The sequence below is a fragment of the Hippichthys cyanospilos genome, chromosome 15 (assembly GCF_059441005.1).
Source record: "Hippichthys cyanospilos isolate Australia breed blue-spotted pipefish chromosome 15, RoL_Hcya_1.0, whole genome shotgun sequence".
Taxonomy (NCBI): domain Eukaryota; kingdom Metazoa; phylum Chordata; class Actinopteri; order Syngnathiformes; family Syngnathidae; genus Hippichthys; species Hippichthys cyanospilos.
This window is the reverse complement of record NC_142383.1, coordinates 3842749-3857420: the sequence shown is the minus strand read 5'-3', so window position 1 is coordinate 3857420 and position 14672 is coordinate 3842749. Positions and strand designations below refer to the sequence as shown.

General features: G+C 37.6%; 1 protein-coding gene across 1 annotated transcript in view; it reads left to right on the top strand.

Moving 5' to 3' along the window:
- LOC148411396 (voltage-dependent N-type calcium channel subunit alpha-1B-like) overlaps positions 1-14672 on the top strand; it is a 175998-nt gene that overhangs the window by 153846 nt on the left and 7480 nt on the right. The window contains exons 41-48 of the mRNA XM_088435897.1: positions 2962-3067; positions 3185-3292; positions 3400-3509; positions 4393-4568; positions 5908-6037; positions 6139-6249; positions 8178-8216; positions 11267-11528. Of these exons, the coding sequence (XP_088292023.1) occupies positions 2962-3067; positions 3185-3292; positions 3400-3509; positions 4393-4568; positions 5908-6037; positions 6139-6249; positions 8178-8216; positions 11267-11528 (1042 nt within the window). The remainder of the gene's footprint in view (positions 1-2961; positions 3068-3184; positions 3293-3399; positions 3510-4392; positions 4569-5907; positions 6038-6138; positions 6250-8177; positions 8217-11266; positions 11529-14672) is intronic.

The window sequence follows — 14672 nt, the reverse complement described above, 5'->3', positions numbered from 1 at the left end:
GAGAGAACCAATTCAAGTACTCCATAGGAGAGATTGTACAACTTCACGGCCTATGTTTTTTTAAGGGTTTGAACATGCTTTCAAAATACTGTACCGTAATACAAATTTAAACACATTATGTATTGAGAGAGGGGGCAATGGATGACTAGTCTGCAGTATACCAATCCCTGTGTGTTTACGGTAAGCAAAAAACATTTTCTAAAATTAACAAGCATATCTCAAATACATCAATTGTAACATGTGGAGCAGAATTTTGAACCAGAAGCAGACAGGTCACGGAATTCAAAATATAGAAAGTCATTATAAACAAAAAAACCCAAAAAAACACAACTCTCAAAACTGGAGTCAGAAACTGGACTTCGAAAGAAACAAGTAACGTTTCACTGAGAACCTAAAGCTTAAATACCGTCCAACTGTCCAACAGCTACATCAAGGAACAAACCTTCACATACAGTAAGAAAATACACTATAGGACCCAATATGAAAATAAGATAAATACAGACAATCCGACAAGGAATTACGTTCCAAACGGCCATTCATGAAGTGAATTAGTTTGTAAGTCAGTTGTATGTATAGAAATATAAACAGTCGGGTAACACACAAGGAAATAGGCAGAGGAGAGGGATGCTGGGCGGAAAATTTGTTCATGATCGCAGCGGGCGTTGGTATCTGTAAACTATGGTGTAGGTTCGAAAATAACATAAGAAGGACCAGATACCATGTGTTCCCAAGCGGGACCTAAACAACCATCACCGCCACCCGTACATCATGTGGCTCCTACACCCAGAAACCCCAAATATCCCCAACCTAGCCCACTGAACATGAATTTGAATATTAACACAGAAACTGTGGAATGCACTAACTGTTTCTGCCTAAAGCATAAACAATGCATCACTGTGCTGTGAAGATAAGTAATAAAGGGATTAAAATACAAACAAAGGGAAAAAAATGCATCTTGTTTTTAAAGGTTTACAGTACAATACAAAATAAATGATTTGTCAGGTTTTTATGTTGTAAGCCAACCTTCGACTGGATGTGTAATGAGCGTAATGGGATACATTTAGAATGACACATCCATATTTCCAGTTATGTTGGTGAGAGTAATGTAAAAGTAATGCAATAGTAATGTACTGCCTTACATTTCAAATATAGTAATACTGTAATTACTTTGAAATGACAGTAATAAGTACCGGTAATAAATAATGCATCACAGTTTTGAAGTAACTTTCCCAACATTGATTTTACAGACAATTGCAGAAATACCAGTACCACAAACCTGAAACTTGAAGGGGGATTTACTGTATACTCTGAGTTATTCATACATTTGGAATGTGAATGGTTGTTTGGCTATTCCCTGCCATTGGTGAACGGTCCAGGGTGTATCTGGACAGAGTCAGCTGGGATAGGCTCCAACTCACTTGGAACCTGAATCGGGCCGAACTGTCTTGAAATTGGTTGCACATATATTTAGTCATTTTCTTTTAAGAGCCCCTCAAAACAATGGGTCAATTACCAAGGTTCAATAAATTCAGATGTTGGGTTGCTTGATCTGGGGCCGTTTTGAATCTCCCCCTTGACTTTATAGCGAGAGTTCCTACCCCTTTGCATGATGTGTTGTATTAATATCTAGCACATATGTTCTCAGTTGACTTTCTACTGCCGTGTGTTTCTCAGAAATAGGTGCTAGACATTCTATATATACACAGATGCATACTTTCCCATTCTACCCCTCCTCCTTTTTCTTCACTTCATCTCCCTCAGTGTTTTTTTTGGACTGTTTGTGATTTTTCAATCATACAGATGTGCATGTACCATTCTTGCCTAGCCTTATTGAGAATGTCTGTGATAAACTGCATGACCAATAAATGCGATGCAGCAAAAGTGCTCATCCCATTAAAACCAATAATGGTTGCATGCAATATTCCACACTCTTGTGGCTTTTGGAATGTTATTTGACTACACCACATGCAATCATAGATTTCAACAGTAGAACTGTGTTATCTTAACATTTTTTTTTTTCAACTTGTAGTTTCACAGAATATTTGTTCATTCTCAAAACTTGAGGTTGCCCACTCCCAGCAACAGAGATATTATTGCCGGTCTCATTACTTGAGAATGCTGTCACGCTTCAGTTCACTAAAAGTTTACCATTGGATATTACATACACAGTAGATACAATAAGTGTAGGCACTCATAATAGAATGCGTCGTTACATGCAGTGTGTACACTAGAACGTTAAATGGTGTCAGGTGTGTGCTGAATCCCATTATACAAAAGTTAGGATTTGAATCCTGAACAGAGCCACAACCCCAGTTATAAGTGAGTATGCATACTTATTGCAATCTCATTATCTCAGCTGTCTGAAAATACTTTTTTTTTTTCTAAACGTCCAGGTTGTAGGTGACGTTAATGGAAAAAATATGTTTGTTTTTTTTTTAATCAGAAAACCTTACATTTCAGCATGGCTTTGCAGACCTTTAATGTCCACTAGTGATTGTTTTTTTTTTTTGCTTCTTTACGCAATATTCAATAAGTCTCTTGATGTACATAGACTAGTACAACAGAGCTAGCTGTGCCTTAATGTGCTGTTCTATAAATAAATGAATAAAATCATAGCACAACAGAAAAGCGCGCTGGATAGCTTCTCATGATAGCAACTGTCGTTACATTATTATTGTCAAATATTCTGTGATTCTAGACTTTAATATGAGCTTCTGAAGGTTCCTCTCTTGGTGACAAAGAAAACATAATCTTAAAATATCTCCCTGCATTTTGCAATACTGTATATGGATGGCTGCTGAGCGATCAATTCACAGTTCAAGTGAAGAGCATCATTTTATTAGGTTACACCTCAGTGTATTAGAAATTTATACACATAAATCTGTCTTTTAGAGTCTTGCCAAACAAGTTACGTGTGAGTTTATAAAACTGATTTCTCTTTTTTTCTGCCACCCCTGTTAGCGTTTGGTAAGGATGAACATGCCAATAGCAGACGACAACACAGTGCATTTCACCTCCACACTCATGGCCCTGATTCGCACAGCCCTCGAGATAAAGCTGGCATCTGGTGAGAGACTGGAAGCTCAACTTTTGGGATACTTTGCGCCCGGAATGATGCCTATGATCTTTGCCTGCCGTATACGGATAATAATGCACATTTCATGTGAAATATTTGAATTGACAGGAGTCTTGGCACAACATCTCTGTGATATTGACCTGAAAAGGGAATTAAACAGAGTTTGGCCCAGCTTGTCACAGAAGACTATTGACCTGCTGGTGACGCCACACAAATGTAAGCCCAAGTTTGAGACAGCTATGCAAACAGCTGACAGAGGAAGTGTTTTGGTCTTTTATTTTGTCTGTACTCTGGCGCCATCTACTGTGAGTTCTCCTTTCTAGACAATGAGCTGACGGTGGGGAAAGTGTATGCTGCGCTTATGATCTTTGACTACTATAAGCAGAATCGAGCGAAGAGACTTCAGCAGCAGCATCCCTCAGGAGGAGTTCAGGTACATTAGCGAACCTTCATTTGTGCACTTTGAGGCTCGTTAAAGAGACAACAAACACATTTGCCACGAATCCTTCTTGTATCACATAGGGGGAAAAGTTCGCTTCTCCAAATCTATTGTCAGAATTCCTAGAGGAATACTTTACTTCATTAACTTTTATATAAGTTGACAATTTTGTAATATTTATGTGCAATTAATTCCTTTAAAAACACATTTGGGGACTTTCTGAAAATGGTATCTCATGTGCTCATTGGTCAGATACAACCAATCACAGCTCACTTGCTCTCTTATGTTTGGTTGTGTGATGTTCACAAAGCTGTTTTGTGATTATTACTTGAGCTCTTGCATTTTTAAAGGAATTGATTGAAAATATAGGCGCATATAAGCATACATTTCATTAAGGTAAACACAATTAGAAGAAACTATCATCAATACACATGACACTTTGGTGCGATTCAAATTTTAACTATTCAAAGTAAAACCGGCCACCAAAACATATATCTAAAGACTAAAGAATGAAGGATTGTGTGTACTGTTTAATAAAAACAAATATTTTAGTCATCATTTAGTATATTTACTAATCAAAGTGGACGAATAAGCAAAGTATTAATTTAATATTGACTGCTGTTATCGAATCACCATTGTGGGAGGTGAAAAAACTTAGAGAGACTGTACAGTACTTAAAAAAAGTATAATTTAGAGACATAAATTCATTTTTAAAGTTGTCAGCAAAATAGTACTCAATGAAGTACAGCTACTTAAACTATCCACTTCATTACAATAAGAAATTATAATCATTAGTCAGTTGCCCCCACCTTTGTAAAAGAAAAATAACTTTTCTTATAATGTTTATTGTTCATAATCACTTTTGGTTGTATTGCAGAGTAAACTGGGGGCGTTGTTTCGTCCTATACTTCCTCTCGGTCATATCAAGGAAGTAGAGCCACCGATAACCAGCCCCAAACAGCTATTGCCTCTGCACCCTGAATCAGAAGAAAAGATCTCACCTCTTCCACCTGTCACAACAACTACCACCACCTTGCTTATCAAGGACGCATTGTGAGTGAATTAATTTGAATTCAAACCAATTCTACCTAACTTACCTACACAGTGAGCAAAAGTCTTGGTGTATATATATACTGTATATATATATTGGTATATTATATATCTATATCTATATATATATCTATATCTATATATAAATCTATATATATATATATATATATATATATATATATATATATATATATATATATATATATATATATATATATATATATATGCATACAGTGAACCCTCACTACTTCACTACTTATTGCAGATTCGCCACATTGTGGACTTTTTTTCCATTACGCAGATTCACAACTTCAAGGATTTTTTTTTCATTACATATCGAACTTTTGCAATAGCTCCCAAGCGTGCTGCTCCCGTGAAGGCTCGTAGCCTAAACACCATCAAAAAATGATGACAATTGCTGAGAAGGTGATACTTCTCGAAGGGAGAAGGTAGGCAGCCGTGGCCCACCATTTGGGAGTGAACGAATCCATCGTTCACTACATTAAGGACGAGGCGAACACTGGAAGACGGCTGCCATCACCTTTGGCAATTCAGCAAAGCCAGTTGTTATGGCTCGTAATAAAACGATCGTCCGTATGGAAGTTGCTTTAGCAATCTGGATTGCTGACAGAAGAAACCCTTTCTTTTTGCGCATCTTAGTAGCGACGTTGAATTAAAGTCTAATCTGTACATGATCAAAGATGATTACAATAGAGAGTTTATACTGGAAATACCATTTTATTATAAAAGAAATCTCGGGACGAGGTTTCCAACGGTCTGGTGAGGGTCGTCTTTGTGTGTGTTGACAACAACATCGCCGCGGAGTGCTTCATGAGCTGTACCGCGCATGCCTGTGGAGTTTTAATCTACTCTTGCCTCAACACCCGCCCCACAGGCACATTCATGTCACCCTCAAAGCACATCCACAGCAAAAGGGACACAAGCACGCACACACACACACATTTTGGGGGCAGAGAGAGTAGGGAGCAAACGTTCGCCTGACCGGAAATGTCTTACTCGTGACTCTCCTTGATTGCAAAGAATTCAGCAGAGTTCCGCTGAGTGAATAAAGCTGAGTTAGATAGGTAGGTTGGTAGGTAGGGAGGCAGGTAGATAGAGGATGGCCACAAACTATGTTTACTGATTTATGCGAAAGTAACATTACTGTATATTAGTGTTTGGCTTGATTCATTAATGTGATTAATTGCTTAGACCTGAATTAGCAACAACATTCTCTGGTTGCTCCTACTAAAATCGTTTTGGCTGAAATTGAAAGTTTAAAAAAACCTATTTAGGATATTAAAAGAGCGTGATAATATGCAGTTTTGTTGGTTTTCTTCAGACTCGACCAGAAGAGTTCCATAAAACACTCCCAGTCTGGGGATGTTTCTCTGTCATCACTGAGACCCAAAGAGCGGAGGAAACTACAGCGAGGGCAGTCAGAAGATGTGCAGTGTTCCCTGAAGCCTCAGGTTTACACACAAACATTTACAAAAAAAGAAAAAAAAAAGCACCACCTCCAAAAACAACTAAAAGATCTGGTTTTGCCATGCATTTGTCATTATGTTTTCAGGAAGTGGTTGAAATGAAGGCGGTTGAGAACATCTCAGACACAGAGGCCTACCCCAGCCTGGAAGGCCACGGCCGAGCAGCCTCTCTTCCTCGACTCAATGCAGAGTACTATGTAAGATCCTCGCTAGCAAGGATGCTGTGTCTATTTCTTCAAGTCTTTGCTTTCAACAAATTTGAATGATATATATAGGCAACCACTGCTTATCTCTGCAACCGCAAAGAAACAAGAACAGTGAGGTTAATTCTTTTATATTTGGCTTAGGGTATAGAGTAAGTAATGAACTAAGGCTGCACTATTAATGGAATTTTAAATGCAATCATAAAATTGACTGCCACGATTAATTAAGCGGATCCTCTGCGATATTAACATTTAAAAAGACGGCTATAGTACGCTTCTGTACATGTCAAATCTAGCACTTTGTCACCCTACCACCAGGAGGTAATGTTTCCCACATGTTGAATGACAAAAGCCTTGGCTTTTTTCACCCTAAAATACTATTTACCAGTGTGAAATGGTGTTGAACTTTTCTCCTGTTTCATAAAATAAACAGTGCTAGCTGTCAATTTGGACCCGCTTTGAAAAAAAAAAAATTGGAATTGGAATAATTTCGGTTTGAAATGACCGAGAATTTTGACTGCTAATTGATTAAAATGCTTCATTTTTTTTTTTATTGTTTTGCACTCAGCAAGTAAGTTAGCTGCGTGTGCCAAGTTGTTGCCATGTCTTGGGTGAATGTTTTAATTATTATTTACTTATTTATTTTAGTTATTTTAATTATTATTATTATGTGTCAAGCCTTGAAACCTTGTTTATATACTGCTTGTTTAAAAAAAGGGCAATAAATAGACATCTTTTAATAATAGTGATTTCGGTATCAACCAAAAAAAATCATAATTATTATTTTGGCTATAATCGTGCTGGACTACAATGAACTTTGCGCCACTCTTTCACACCTTGTATGTTTGGGCTCTTGATGAAATCCTTTCTCCCTCAAATATTTTATCAAGCTTGCCACTTGTAACATAGTAACTTTTATTTGTATCCGTCAATTAAACGTCATCCTCATTCCAAAATGTTTTCATTGAAAACAAATAAAAATCAAGGAATTGGCCTCACTGTTTTAAAACATTTAAAAGAAGTCTAACATCACTGCAAGTAAGCTGAGTAAAAATTCATAATTATGTATTAGAGATAATATTCATATAGCGTTTGGAAAAATTTAAAACAGTCTCTGAACATTAGCTTGTTTGCGAAAAAACAAAACAAATAAAAAATATATATATAAGGATATAACTGTTTGGCCATGCAGCATACAAAATTGATAAATATTTCCTCTATTTTTTTAATCAACTGAGTATTGTTAATTTTTGTATTTTGAAATAGTTTCTACAGATTTGCCAGAAAGTCCTTAATAATGAAAATACTTAAGTTTTGATGACACAAAAAAGCATTGCATTTATTTGTCATTTTTAGTCAACACAACATTTTGAATTTTCAAATGTTATACCATTGGCAGGTAGTTTTTCTGGGTAATATTTTTAGACTTTGTTTTTTTGTTGTTTTTTTTTACCTCCTGCTCTTTGTCTCCCTGCTCTCCCGCATCACCTGACATGCACTTTTCTTATGTTGCTGTTTGGCTTGTTGGAAGAGGAGGTTGGCATTATGTGCATCACACATATAATATTGATAATCGGACCACATGGAAATGATTTAGCATCATGTTTCTCATGTCCCAACTAGTTTATGAATTAAGCACAAAGAAGGTCATAGTCCTAAGACGAGTAAAAGAATACGCAGTGCGCTATGCATTTCTTTGAAGGGAAACTGGCAGAAATAATCACAAACTGCCATCCCAGACTGTGCTACTTCATGAAATGAATGTGATTGTGATCCTTTTATAGAATGTTGGTGAAAAATTGATGGGCTACTGCCAACCTTTAACTTCACCAGTGTCTCCTCTTCTGTCTTCGCTTTCTCCTAATTTGGATGCCCATTGCTAATATTTTGCCCACCTCCCTTCTGTGTGTGCTGTCTGATAGCGGAACCACCCTCGCCACGCCCCTGGGACCCACCTGGCAGTATGTACCACCTGTTGTGCCACCTCTTTGTTGCTCTCCAATCTCCTCACAAATGTCTGTCTTTGTGTCAGTGAGCTTCCGTCATCTCAGTGCAGAGTTTGCATCCTCATTGAAAAAGTGACCCTGCAATATGCAGTTATCGGTCAAATTACATATATACATGCAATTCAAATCATTCAATGTTTGCACTTTGCACTGGTTTTCAGAAAGTAGTTGCTGTAGTACAGTTCTATTGTTTAAAATGGTGTGTGAGAAATCATAGCATGGAATTATCTGTGAATCGTGTGTGTATTTGTGTGATTGAACCAAAGCACGGACAAAGAATCTGCTGTCCTGCTTTGGAATAACAGTTTTACAGACTGCTCAGTCACTGGTCAAAGTTGAGCCGTTGTTTGATTTTTCTTTCTTTTTTCAATTTCTAGATTTGTATGAGATACCTGATACAGTGACCTAGTAATGTTGGTTTTCTGTGATGACCCTGAATGTCTTTACTGGTGGCACTTTGCACCTGGAACACATGGAAGTACAAAACAACTCAAATTTGCATATACTATTTTGCTATAATTGAAAGTTTTTTTCCATCTATTTCAGATTCAGTGGACAACAAAACAATGAAAAAAATGGAGTGTGTTTTAACGACATTGTATGCCACAGGCTCACCTTTACGGTTTTTGTACTTGGAAATATTTTGTTACATATTAGACCTTAAAAATAAATTATTCCTTCCCTTGAAAGATTACATTTTAATCACCCGTTTAATTAATCGTGTTGTATTGAAGATGCTCATTTAAATTTAGATGCCAAGTCAAGGCAGGCAAACGTCCATCGATGTGTAATTCAGTATTGTGCTTGTGATCAAAAGCATTTCCAAGGATCACATGCACTTCTGTACTCAGAACGAATGATAAATATGATTTCCTGAATTTACCCAGCCTTATTCATTTTTGAACTGGACAATCCAGTCCGAAATTAGATGAAACATACTGCGAAGATTATTTTAACAAAAATGGGACACAATAGTTGTGTTTTGTTGTTTTTGTTTGTTTGTTTTTTACCTTTGCACGGTATTTTTTTACAATATTTATTTTTGGTACCTACCCAGCAGCAAGCCAAAATTCATTTGATATCATTTTAATTCATTTTTATAATTTCATGATTATCAAAATGTTGTCATTAAATACAATTGCGGAAACTATTTTGGACAAATTTCTCCTCATAAATTTTGGTCAATGAGATGAAGTGACATAGGGATCACAGAACATACATTTCAAGCCATCTGGTTTGTAAAAATGTAGTCAGTAGAAAACAGCAGGTTGTCAGCATAATTGTGTGCAGTCATATACAGTACATCTGTTAACCTGCCGTTGAATAGTAATCAGTCTGCTCTCGCCAGCCAATATCAGTAGATAGCACTCGAGCACCGCTAGCTACCAGCTAATTTATGTAGATGCTATGCTAAACGCTGGCAACATGCGCTATACAATAAAATGTCAGCATAATTCAGTTGTTTGTTAGTGCCTTGTATTGGCGATTGAATATGAACAATGTTTTGTTATTTGTAGACAGGATTGAATATGAACAATGTTTTGTTATTTGTAGACAGGAGTCTCGACTTGGGACTCACGTTGACAGCAATAGATTCGATTAGATAAGATAGTTTTATTGTCATTACACCTCCAGTACAAGGCAACGAAATTTTGACCCAAGCTCAAAGAAAGTAATATTCAATGCAATTGACTGACCGGGGAAGACAAGACAGAAAGGCCGGATGGTATTCGTCATGAGGGGTCACTCGGCTAAACAGCATCAATACATGTTACATGAGGAAAATGGAGGCCATGCCCCAAATGAAAGTTATGGCTAAAGTCTGGGAAAAATAGCCGCATAACCGAAAATGACACCACAACATATCTCACACAAACATGTGGATGGGGGTGTAGGGGTGGTGGGGGCAGGGGGGACCATGTCATGGCCAGCTCGTTGCCGCTAGTAGAAGTCCCATCGTTTTCACAGCATAGTTACCTGATAGTCACCTGATGTGGGTGGAGATTAGGATCAATTGCGACGTTGAGACTAGGGATGTGAATCAATCAATCAATCAATCAAATTTTATTTATATAGCCCTAAATCACCGAAGTCTCAAAGGGCTTCACAGATGAAAAGAGGTCGTACAGAGACATCTTTTCAGTATAAGGTACACAACAGCATCCCCAGTCAAAGCTCACACACACTGTGAAGTGTGTGTATGTAAGAGTGTCCTTGTTCTGCCAGTCTAGTCCAACCAACAGTCTTAAGGCCACCTGATAGGAGGGCGAGGAAAGCTCGTTGTCAGCTCACACCGAGGAGGAGGATCGCTGGGATCAAAAATCCAATAATATAGATTTTCTCCATGTCTTGTATGGACAAGTTTGGCAAACATATTACCCTCTACTTGTTCCATGGATAGTTTGCATAAAAGAGGAGGAGGAGAAGAGCAAAACGCATCCACCTCCGCAGAGAGCCAAGCAGAAAAGTTTTTGCAGCAGAAAGAGTCAAGTCAGCTGCTGTTGCAACATGCGTCCAGGAATAATTTCAACATAAAAGCATACTCTTCTTCTTGTGCTCTTGTTCATACCTTATTTGCTATGGTAACATTTATTTTGAAGTTGGCCAGCCTCGTTTGGTGGTGTCTTTTTACTATAATACGGAGCAGTAATGAGCAGCATAGAGTTTAGGCATGCAGTGTGGTTTCCTATACACAGAATTGCCCAAAGAACAAATAAAAGATCTCGTGTATTTGACAAGAAATCTCTAAATCTTGCCGATGTTGTTCCATCCATATTCATAAGTGTTTTAGGTCTTTTCCAACGTTTTCAACATCTGTTCATGGAGGTTAAACAGATTTAGGGACAGGAAACCACTGAGTGTCAGTCTTGAAACAAAAAGTTGCCGTCATCATGTGTAATTTGACTATTGTCATGGTCCAGTCAAGTGTTCTGGTTAATGTCAAGATTTGACACGCCATCACTCTGCATTCTCCTCACTGCTGTTTGCTTTGTTTTCTTTTTCAGCCAATTGTTGACCTCAGTCCCATTAGACGCTCAGCTTCCTCACTGACCCCACAGCACAACCAGGAGGTTGTTCTTAAGGAATTTAACCTCATAAGACCAGGACAACATCAATCATCTGCAGGGTCTGGTGCTGTCCAAGGCCAGGACCGAGTCCATCACCATCATCATCACCACCGCTGCCACCGGCGCAGGGACAAGGACAAAGACAAAAAGCAGAAATCCTTGGATAGAGCGACATCCGTACAACCACCGAGTACTGTTGGTAAGTCAAAAATATAAAAAGTACTTGCGTGTTTTCTTCTCTTCCTATAATAGCAGTCAGTTCTATAAGCGAGAAAAAAATGTTGGTTCAGTACACCTCTTATTTCACTATTGCCGGATAATTTAGGCAGTGGGTAACATTAGGTTATTAAATCAATAAATAAATCTATAATAAATAATAGTAAATGATAGATAAGTCAATTCTGCCTTAGTTGGATATGTCCAAGTGTTTTTGAATGCACTTTACATCTTGTGAATGAATCTTTGAATGCACTTTATATCTTGTGTGCATCACGAGACGTCAACACTCCTATTAGCGGCTACACCGCAATGTCGGAGACTTGTGCCATACGCTCCAAAAATATATATATATACTGTATATTTTTTTGCATACCCGGATTAATGAAGGAGTTGTATGAGTATCATAAAGTCCAAGATAGAAACGTAAGAAGAATGAGTACTGTGTAGCCTTGTGTGAAGTCTCAGTAGATCGTAAAAAGTTCCATTATACTGGGAGCTAAAATTGTCGGTGCGCTGTGCCACTACATTCTGGCCACTTAAAACAATGAAAGCAGTAATGATTCCTGGGATCTCAAATTTAATATATTTTCATTCATAACGTGCACCAGGTTATTAAATGTCTTATTTTTGTAAAGCTTTAAATTTAAAATAGTTTACTGTATTTGTCCTGTGTTTTTATTTGATAGATTTAGACCTATAACAATAGGTCTAGACTGGATCCAAAATATCAGGTACCAGTTCTCGTTTTGGTATGATCAAAGCATGAATGCCTGCCAGCAATTACTGTACGTGTAAATGATAATGAGAACTCAAATGCAATAGAAATGAATTTGAATCAAAGAACTGAAAAGCTGACATCCATACATAAGGCGCATCAGATTACAAGGCACACTTATTTATTTTTTTTTTTTTTGCGATGACCATATTTCTCCTAGTACAAGTCGAAGTTTTTTTTTCCCTCATTTTCAATCCCCATATTGGTGTGGTCGACATATAACCACATAACTCAAAACATTTTGTTTTGTTTGAATAACATTCATTTGAATGTGAAATAAGTAATATGTCATTTACAAGTCTTAAAATGATAATATGTACCTCAATATAGTATGCATCTGTCTTAGAGCATTTGCACAGAACATTACAAATATGCACTTTTGTCAAGCGTCGCCGAATCGCCTCTTTATTGTCAACAACGAGGCTGCATATATTTTTTTTCAGCGTACTTTGATGCATTGGAAGGAAAAGACAGCTTGACTTGTCTCCTTCAGCCCTTAGACCACAGGTGTCAAACTTAAAGCCCGGGGGCCAGATCCGGCCTGCCACATCATTTAACGCGGCCCGCAAAACGCCCATCCCAATTCAAGTTTCCCGTCAAAATACCACATTTGTAAGTCATCTTCAGCTTTTAAAATTGTTTAGGGGAAAAAGCAAACACTTTTTGCCCTCACCCTCTCTCTGATTTCAAAACTAGTTGGAAGTGTGACAAATACACCCAAAATGTATTTTATCACAGTCATCCCGGCCCTCTGACAGAAACTGTAACTGCAACGTGGCCCTCGATAAGAATGAGTTTGACACACCTGCCTTAGACACATGCTTGAACAAGCACTGGCATGGTTGTTTGCCGATGGGAGGGGGGCAGCAAAGTGCAACCTTCCACACTCTGATCTCCCAGCAGTTGTCAACTTGGGTAAAGAACACTCCAAGATGATCAGCAAATAATCTCGGAAGACCTCCATTTCCAACCAGTTGGTTGCATTTGAAGACAACTTCCCGTGGAAGAGTAACGAGGATGTTTGAACAACTGACGAGGAGATAGAAGACATCCGGATGTTAAATGGGAGGAGCTATTTGGTGTGTCAGATACTAGTGATGACTTTTAGGGCTATAACACACACCGTGTGTTATAATTGGACAGCCATGATCTATGTAACCACTCAAGTCAGGAGTAGACTTATAATCGCGTTTTTGGAAAATTCACCCAAATTGAAGTAAAAAAAAAGGGGGGGGGGGGGGTCGAATTATGAGCGAGGGTGACTTGTACTTGGAGAAATATGGTATTTGACTTTCTGTGTGCCTTATGGTCTGACAAATACTGTAGTTAAAATACATTTACTGTCAACCTGTTTATCCAAGATATTGACCTAACAATCCCAAAGATACTTAGTGTGGCTATAATACGTTCATATTAGGGTTCTTTATTTGTTTGATGTTTCATCTACTTAAATAAAGCAAACATAATCAAGAGAATATAATGATCTAAGTATTCTTTCAAGAAGATTTTTGGAGTTTGGATATAGTTAGAAAGTGGTCTGGAGAAGCTCTCCCATTCAACAGTTTTACTCTGACGAAGGGAGAGCGAAAACAGAAACATTTAGGCGGACACTTCAAACATGACCGAATGAAGCACAAACAAAGATAGAAACTTGGTGGAAATACTTTGTACCCAATTTGAGCAGTTTTAATCTTCACTTACTTTTACACGCTCATGGATAGACACATATTGTTTTAAATACTAAATTATGAAAAAAAATATATCAAATTATGAAATCGTAGCGTCTTTGCTTTGCCATAACCTCTGCATCAGTGCTAGTTAATACACATACTGTGTGGTCTACACTTGCTGAGTAACTTTACAGTGCTGTAGGATGTACAATACATTGCTGTTCTCAGCGCAGCTGTCCTGAGAGACATCGGCATGAATGTTAACATCATCAACACCACACAGTGAGAGTCAATAAACTTTAACAGCATATGCCAAGTTTTAAAAACAGATGGCACTGTATTTATGTTATGCAAAATTATTTTGGTTTACAATACACTTTTAGGGCAGTATAGCGTAGTCATTTTGTGGTGGAAAAAGGTCGGGTTTTTTTGTTGTTGTTTTGTTTTGTTCTTGTGGGGGGTTTGCCTTTTAAAATATATCCTTTTTTTAAATGTATTTTTTCAGTTTTGTTTTCCAGATCTTTCTTCTGTCATAAAATACTTCTTTTATTTTTTTGTACCTTATCTACCTTATCTTTTATGTATACATGTTTTTTGGATTGTTTTTTTTTTTTTTTTACCTTTTCTATTGCACTGGCTGGTAAGCACCTTTCATCTTCGTTTTCACTGTGACAATGAC